Genomic DNA, 9,206 nt, shown 5'->3' with positions numbered 1-9,206 from the left:
CACAGTATTATATATACAGAGATGTAGTGATCCTCCACAGTATTATATATACAGAGATGTAGTGATCCACCACAGTATTATATACAGAGCTGTAGTGATCCACCACAGTATTATATATACAGAGCTGTAGTGATACCCCACAGTATATATATACAGAGATGTAGTGATACTCCACAGTATTATATATACAGAGATGTAGTGATCCACCACAGTATTATATATACAGAGCTGTAGTGATACCCCACATTATTATATACAGAGATGTAGTGATCCACCACAGTATTATATATACAGAGCTGTAGTGATACCCCACATTATTATATACAGAGAGATGTAGTGATACCCCACAGTATTATATATACAGAGATGTAGTGATCCTCCACAGTATTATATATACAGAGATGTAGTGATCCACCACAGTATTATATATACAGAGATGTAGTGATCCACCACAGTATTATATATACAGAGCTGTAGTGATACCCCACATTATTATATACAGAGATGTAGTGATCCACCACAGTATTATATATACAGAGATGTAGTGATCCTCCACAGTATTATATATACAGAGATGTAGTGATACCCCACAGTATTATATATAGAGAGATGTAGTGATACTCCACAGTATTATATATACAGATATGTAGTGACCCTCCACAGTATTATATATACAGAGATGTAGTGATCCACCACAGTATTATATATACAGAGATGTAGTGATCCTCCACAGTATTATATATATACTGAGGTGAAGTGATCCACCACAGTATTATATATACAGAGATGTAGTGATACCCCACAGTATATATATACAGAGCTGTAGTGATCCTCCACAGTATTATATATACAGAGATGTAGTGATCCACCACAGTATTATATATACAGAGATGTAGTGATCCACCACAGTATTATATATACAGAGATGTAGTGATACCCCACATTATTATATACAGAGATGTAGTGATCCACCACAGTATTATATATACAGAGCTGTAGTGATCCACCACAGTATTATATATACAGAGATGTAGTGATACCCCACATTATTATATATACAGAGATGTAGTGATCCACCACAGTATTATATATACAGAGCTGTAGTGATCCACCACAGTATTATATATACAGAGCTGTAGTGATCCACCACAGTATTATATATACAGAGATGTAGTGATCCACCACAGTATTATATATACAGAGATGTAGTGATACCCCACATTATTATATACAGAGATGTAGTGATCCACCACAGTATTATATATACAGAGATGTAGTGATCCACCACAGTATTATATATACAGAGATGTAGTGATACTCCACAGTATTATATATACAGAGATGTAGTGATCCTCCACAGTATTATATATACAGAGATGTAGTGATCCTCCACAGTATTATATATACAGAGCTGTAGTGATACTCCACAGTATTATATATACAGAGATGTAGTGATACCCCACAGTATTATATATACAGAGATGTAGTGATACCCCACAGTATTATATATACAGAGCTGTAGTGATACCCCACAGTATTATATATACAGAGATGTAGTGATCCTCCACAGTATTATATATACAGAGATGTAGTGATCCACCACAGTATTATATACAGAGATGTAGTGATCCACCACAGTATTATATACAGAGATGTAGTGATTCTTCTCTGTAATATTTCATTATTTTAGATGACATGATTGGTTTGTGACAAACATTTTTCATTTCAAAACTGCGACATTGTATTTTCATAGCTATAATTATCTGAAAAGTTATCCGATTATGAACTGTACATGTGTGATGACAATAGTGTACAACTTTAGTAATATCAATGAGGTATCAAACTAATTTTGTTTGTGGTGTGAGAATGGTTATGCAATCATGAAGACATCCTACACAGAGACCAAATAGCATGACTAGCTATAGGCCAAACAGTTATTCAGAAGATGTAGTTTTAATACATAACATTTCTTGGCCAGAAAGATTCAGACTATCCACAATTTAATTTTTGTCTCCATCCTGATTACAGAGACGTGAGATAAATGGGGGATTAATAGCCAGAACATTTTCACTAGTCTTCATATAAGCATGCTACAAACACAATATCACCACCTATGACTGGTGATAATTCAGGAATTGTTGAACATATCTAACTCCAGTTATCACAAACTCAACAGCTCCTCACCACATTATGCCAGTAGCATTGTGCATCATAACCGAAGCCTCTTCGTCCTTTACACTACTGATTTTACCTACTTCTTCCCTATAGCATTGTCATATGTACAATAGTTCATTGAAAGAAATGTCCTTTTGCCCTGTGTATTAGATGTAGTGGCCAAATATCATTAACATAAGTCTAAACAAGAGTATCACAGAGTAGAACAATATATTCTCGTTGAATGCCATATAGTCTTATATTCTACCTTCCATCAAAATTTGCAGCACGCAGCTTGATATTGGCAAGCTGGCATGATATAAATCTCCCTTTCACTACTAAGTCAATGTTCAATTTTCTAACAGTTTGAGGAAACAAATAATCAGAAGTATCCAACTCATCAAAAACAACTTGATATCATGATTTTAAAGTCTACAAAGTTTCAAAGAAATCAATAGAAAAATGTAGATCTCCAGACAAGATTCTAATACTAGAAATAAGCACAGGGCATTTACTTCTACAAAAATAATCTGATCATATTTTTTCAGGAAGCATAACTGTATCATGACTTTAATATATACCAAGTTTTAAAGAGATCTGTAAAAATCAAATACTGAAATAAATGTAACCCTGGTAAATACTAGCCGCAATACACCGCTCAGCTAGAGAGATCTTCTCTTTAGCTCGATCGGTTGAGCGTAAGACTAGTAAGCCAGAGGTCCCGAGTTCGATCCCTAGCGGAGGCAGTGATTTAAATTTATATATAATTCCTGCGCTCTGTTACATTGGCGCCTATGTAGGGACTCGGGAGCGATAGTCATCGCTGCTTGCGAAAGCATCGCTGTTACCCCTGGAGACTTGAGGACGAGTTCTTTCCTGGAGGGGGATCCGGAGTATGTAACCCTTGTAAAATACTAGCCGCAATATACCGCTCGGCTAGATCTCTTTAGCTCGATCGGTTGAGTGTAAGACTAGTAAGCCAGAGGTCCCGGGTTCGATCCCTAGTGGAGTCAGTGATTTAAATTTAATTAATCATGCGCTCTGTTACATAAACAAAGGGGAAGAACTTTTGCAAAAACAGTCTATCAAAATTCTTTTCAAGGTAACAAAACAACATATTTTGATTATCCAAGCTACCAATGTCCATAAATGAAGGAGATGTCAGGAAAAATATCAAATACTGAAAAAACAAAGGGAATAACTTTTCCATAAATAGTTGAATCAAATTCTTTTAAGGGAAACACTAGTTCATATCATGATTATAATACATGTATATACAAGATTCAAAAACATCAGTCAAAAAAATTCAGGAGATCACCAGCCAAACAAAAGTTTACGGTAGACAGACAACGTCATACCATAATACTCCCATCAAATTTAATTGGCATACAGTAAGTCAACTAAAATCATTCGGCCCAGTGTATTCACCTGTTCACTTAAGTACTATGATAACGGAGGCTCACATAGATGCATGCATCCACATTCTCTATCAATAAAATAAAACTGTCCATTAGATATCTTGTACACTAACTTTCTATTCTGAAAGTGGTCAAGATTGACCGTTAACCTGTTAACCTTAACTACTCAGGTGAAGAATTTGATGCTGTGATGTCATATCAACAAAATGTACACAAGCTTTTATAACATGAGACGGGGTATCACGGATACACCTATAGAGCAAAACATGGAAAGACACGGAAGTAGGAAAAGAATGATATAAGATCCCGGAAGTAGGAAAAGAATGATATAAGATCACAAGTGTTGCAATGGGGGTAGAAGATCTATTTTTGGTCTTTTCAATGTCCCCTTAATGGAAGACACGGAAGAGATTCCCTGATTCTTCAGGGTCCCACCTTTAGTCGCCTTCCATGATACAGTGGGCCTTATTCTTGAGCTCTCTAATGTCCCCTCACCAGAAGACTAAGGAGGAACTACCTCGGCCTTGCTGCGGACCCCACAATGTCCCCTCACCAGAAGACTAAGGAGGAACTACCTCGGCCTTGCTGTGGACCCCACAATTAGTCTCCTCCAAGATCTACCTGGTAAACAATGGATTGATGACTTTTCACCACTCCACCCTTCATACAGCGAGACCTGAAACCTATACCCAATATAAAGCAATCTGTTGCAATAAAAATAAGAAATTTAGAAAATCAAAATGTAACAATTGTATTTCATATAAAATCACATACATTGACACACTGATATCACAAATTTCCACTTCAAAGGACAGATATTTGTTTCTGCTATAACACATAAATATTGACAAATTATGGACATTATCCACTGGTTGATGAACTATTAGTGCACTACAGAAGATCACAGAGGAATGCAGTTCTTTAGAAACATATTAGTAATCTAGCTAAACTTAACTTCTATAAAAAGACTAAATGAATTAAAATACTTAAACAGAAATAAAGCCAAAAAGATGAATGGTCTTTACCCGTAACAATGTATATCATATGAATGATTCTATTGATTGGGTTGAGAAGATCATAGAAATCCTATTACCAATCCCTTTGTTGGTCAATATTCATCAAGACATTTATAGCAGTTAAAAGAATCTAAAAGAAAGTAAAACTTTTTTAAAAGATACATATATATATATGTAATGATACTATTAAAAGTCATCCACAGCTACCATCCTTCCAACCATCTCGCCATCGTTCATTGACTTTACTACAGTCAAATTCTGGTTTACCAAGTTTAAAGTTAACACTGTTGTGTAATCTACACATCCATTGGGAAAAGGCATGCTGACTGGTCGTGTTTGGCTGATTAGTCTTCAACCTGAAAATTAACAATGAGTCATTGATTAAGTTAATTAACACATTATCTTTAATACAATCAAATTATGAGCAAATGAAATTTGAGAAATATCCATATTAGGTATTGTCCGAGAAATAGTGAAACAAACTACAATCGTTAAAACTCAAGTGGTCGGTTAAAAACAACTAATATATATACTCATGTATTCAATATTATTGTATTAGCTGTGGTGTTGAACTGGCCTAGACATACTGTCTGTACTAGTAAAAACAACTAATATATATACTCATGTATTCAATATTATTGTATTAGCTGTGGTGTTGAACTGGCCTAGACATATTATAATAGCTGTGGTGTTCAACTGGCCTAGACACACTGTCTGTACAAGTATGACTACTGTCAATACATACTCTTCTCTCAGATCCTCAGCACAGTAATCACACGGATAGTATTTAGAAAATAAGTTGATAAACTGCTTCATCTCCGACTGTTGGGTTGAACTTGGTTTGTTTGGAAAGTATGCTGCCATCGTATGGAGAAATGACCAAGTGTTCCGACCAAGATCATTTTTGTCCAATGGGCACTGAAGGTCATTTTTAAGCTTGGCTTTCATTGTTGTTGGTAGCTGTTAATGATGAAATGATATATATATATATATATTTACATAATAACAAACACATAAGCAGGATACAAGAATTGTTATATATATATATAGTCCAACCAATTTTTGATAACTTTTAGTAGCAACTAAAAGCTATGAACACAAGTTGGCAACTAAAAACTATCTTAACTCAAATTTACCTACAAGATATATTCACTCAGAAAAATAAAAACACATGTACATTCATCAATAAAATAACACAGACAAAAAATGTGAAAATGCATCCTCATACATGGTCTCTGTTAGTTTGATCTCTTTTGTTATTTTTGTACAAACACATTTGTAAACACATTGTAAGACACATCAATAGTAAATGATTGATTCATGTAGTAGCATACAAAATAGAACATGATATTGTGTCAAATGTCACCTTGTATAAATCGCTACAAATTACAATGAGAAACCTGAGGAAGAAATAATGTCAAATGGAAAGGAGAATGCATCACTGAAATTTCATAACATTCAGTGTTTTCTTCAGAGCAGGATAGAAATTTCAAACTCTTTCAACTTTATAAGGCCAAATAAAATTATAGTTGCATTTCCCACTTCAGCTCCGAAAAAAATAGGGTAGGTACGTAGCTATAGCTATAGGTATATATAGGAAAAACATTTTATTTCATTTTTTTCGCGACCAAAACATTTTTTATTTGATCCATATCTTTATCTATGATATAATAATGACTACGTAGATAACATCAACATTCACAACTCTTTGTTTTATTCATAACAGTTACATTAAATTCCATCTGAAAAATACTTTTGCTGAAATAAAATTCAATGTTCAGGCTACTACTACTTAAGCCTACAAATATGTGTGAAAATCAATACATCGACAGTTGTATCAAGTGTGTTTTACTTGTAATGGAGTGGGGTTCACAAAATGTATTGACAATAATGAATATCAAATGAATCCCTGAAGACTGGCAGCTCATGATCACTTCCATACAGTTTTGCCCAAGATACTATGGACACAATATCTTGTACCTATATTCAGAGACATATATACAGAGAGATTGGCAGCTCTCTATTTGCCCTTGTGTTTACATAGTGGCCCCTGACCTTCCCACAATCCTTTGCGGTCGCTTGGTTCGGTCTTCACTAGACGCCATATTGGAGAAAACTTGAAAACCAGACACATAATTATCGATAATTTCTATTTGAAATCATCACCAAGATCCAATTATGTGCTTTAATTTTATTAATATCAAAGTGCAGAAGTGTCATCAATATGAAATATATCACAATTTGCTGTCCAAGTGTTTGTATTTTGAGTATGAAAGTCAAGCACAACGCAGGAAAGATCGGCGGGAATCTCCAATTTTCGAAAAGTCCCTATGGGGTTTTCGAGAATACGGATAAATGACAACAATGTGCATGATAATCAAGACCACATTCCATAAGTATGATAGTTTTTGGTTAATGTGGTAACTTTTGTAGTGGCCTAGATAAAACAATGTGCTTTTTGTGTGCGTTTAAAATTGACGATGTTTTGGTCTGACGTAATGGCGGCTTAATTACAAACTTGGACATGTCGAATAGGACCCAATGGATTTTAGAAAATACGGATAAATGACAACAATATGCATGATCAATAAGACTATATCCCATAAGTTTGATAGTTTTTGGTTAATGTGGTAACTTTTGTAGTGGCCAAAATAAAATGATGTGCTTTTTGTGTGCGTTTAAAATTGACGATGTTTTGGTCTGACGTAATGGCGGCTATTTACAAACTTGGACATGTCGAATAGGACCCAATGGATTTTAGAAAATACGGATAAATGGCAACAATGTGCATGATCAATAAGACTATATCCCATAAGTATGATAGTTTTTGGTTAATGTGGTAACTTTTGTAGTGGCCAAAATAAAACGATGTGCTTTTTGTGTGCGTTTAAAATTGACGATGTTTTGGTCTGACGTAATGGCGGCTATTTACAAACTTGGATATGTCGAATAGGACCCAATGGATTTTAGAAAATACAGATAAATGGCAACAATGTGCATGATCAATAAGACTTTATCCCATAAGTTTGATAGTTTTTGGTTAATGTGGTAACTTTTGTAGTGGCCTAAATAAAACGATGTGCTTTTTGTGTGCGTTTAAAATTGACGATGTTTTGGTCTGACGTAATGGCAGCTTAATTACAAACTTGGACATGTCGAATAGGACCCAATGGATTTTCGAAAATACGGATAAATGACAACAATATGCATGATCAATAAGACTATATCCCATAAGTTTGATAGTTTTTGGTTAATGTGGTAACTTTTGTAGTGGCCAAAATAAAACGATGTGCTTTCTGTGTGATTTTAAAATGACGATGTTTTGGTCTGACGTAATGGCGGATTAACCAGAACATGTCGAATAAGTTCCAATACTACGATACACACATGCGCATAGCCCGATTTACCTGCGCTCGCGTGTGTTTGATAGGAGACAGGACGCTCTCGATAAGGGATATGCTTGAGTAGTCACGAATAAAGGGAGCCACTATGTGTACGGGGAAATAGCGATGTTACTAATCTCTCTGTATATATGTCTCTGCTATATTGCATAAATATTAAATACGGTATTAAATGCTGATTGTCTGCTATCGTCACATGAGCTAATATGGCAAATGTGAATTTGTTTTTGTATGCTTGTGACATATATTATGTAGTGTTCACAGGGAATCTAATACTAGAATCTACTATTATGCAATACTTGGAACTATGTCATCATTAGAATATAATATACAATACTTACTAAGTTACTACATGTTTGTAATCAACACATAATGTGCTCAAAACTTCACGAAAAAAACAACATATAGATAAAAAAAATCCGAAATATCTAGAGTACAAGTGAACTAATTTTGCAGTTGACAAGGTCAAGATTTTCCTATTACCTCCCCTACTTTTGAGCGAATCATTTGTATAAGCTTAACGGGTTTTTTCTTGCGAATTTTGAAATACTGTTGTATTGACAAAACCTTGAAAGTTGACACTTTAGTTTCTTTGAGTAATGAGACATTTGATTTGAAACCTTTACGTGCATTTCAAATTTCTTATTGCATTTTTTTATACCAAAATGGGAAAAAGTTCAGTCAACTTCGCCACTCTGGCGCAAAATTGCGTAAACGTATTAGATTCAAGCGTCTATATTTTTTTTAAATATAAAAAAAAATCACTAAATCAACTTACTTTCTTTTCCTTCATGTACTGATCAATATATGAATCGAAATCGGTACACGCTCTGCAAGGTTTGGCTTTACCATGTCCCGACATGAAGTCATTAATGGAGGCTGCCATTTTTTAATCTGTGACGGTTGGTGGTAGTCGTTATCTCTGCTCTGTGTTTATAGTCCAATGATAAAGAAATAATATTTAAAAAGTCACAAGTATCACATAAATGTATAAATCTTTGTACAAAAATGTTCTATTTAGCCTCAGTATGTTCCAAAAGCTATTTTCGTGATTGTCGTTATCTACTCGGGTGCCTCAAAATGGCGACCAGTCGTATTGTGCACGATAGATTTCGTGTTCTTATGGCAAATTTTGGTCGTATGAAGAAATCAGGTAATTAAGAGCTTTTACCAGTAGCTTGAAAAAAATATCACTTCATCTAGAGAAATGAAAATAA

General features: G+C 34.6%; 1 protein-coding gene across 1 annotated transcript; it reads right to left on the bottom strand.

Moving 5' to 3' along the window:
- Nucleotides 1–4,307: 4,307 nt before the first annotated feature.
- On the bottom strand, nucleotides 4,308–8,986 carry LOC117324857 (FAD-linked sulfhydryl oxidase ALR-like). Its single transcript, XM_033880688.1, has 3 exons — nucleotides 8,768–8,986; nucleotides 5,334–5,548; nucleotides 4,308–4,944 (listed from the first exon to the last, which is right to left on the bottom strand). The coding sequence occupies exons 1-3, from the start codon at nucleotides 8,873–8,875 to the stop codon at nucleotides 4,782–4,784; spliced, it is 486 nt and encodes a 161-aa protein (XP_033736579.1). The 5' UTR covers nucleotides 8,876–8,986; the 3' UTR covers nucleotides 4,308–4,781.
- Between the last annotated feature and the right edge of the window lie 220 nt (nucleotides 8,987–9,206).

This window comes from Pecten maximus, chromosome 1, assembly GCF_902652985.1.
Source record: "Pecten maximus chromosome 1, xPecMax1.1, whole genome shotgun sequence".
Taxonomy (NCBI): domain Eukaryota; kingdom Metazoa; phylum Mollusca; class Bivalvia; order Pectinida; family Pectinidae; genus Pecten; species Pecten maximus.
The sequence above is the reverse complement of the archived record's forward strand: the minus strand, read 5'-3'. Positions and strand labels throughout refer to the sequence as shown.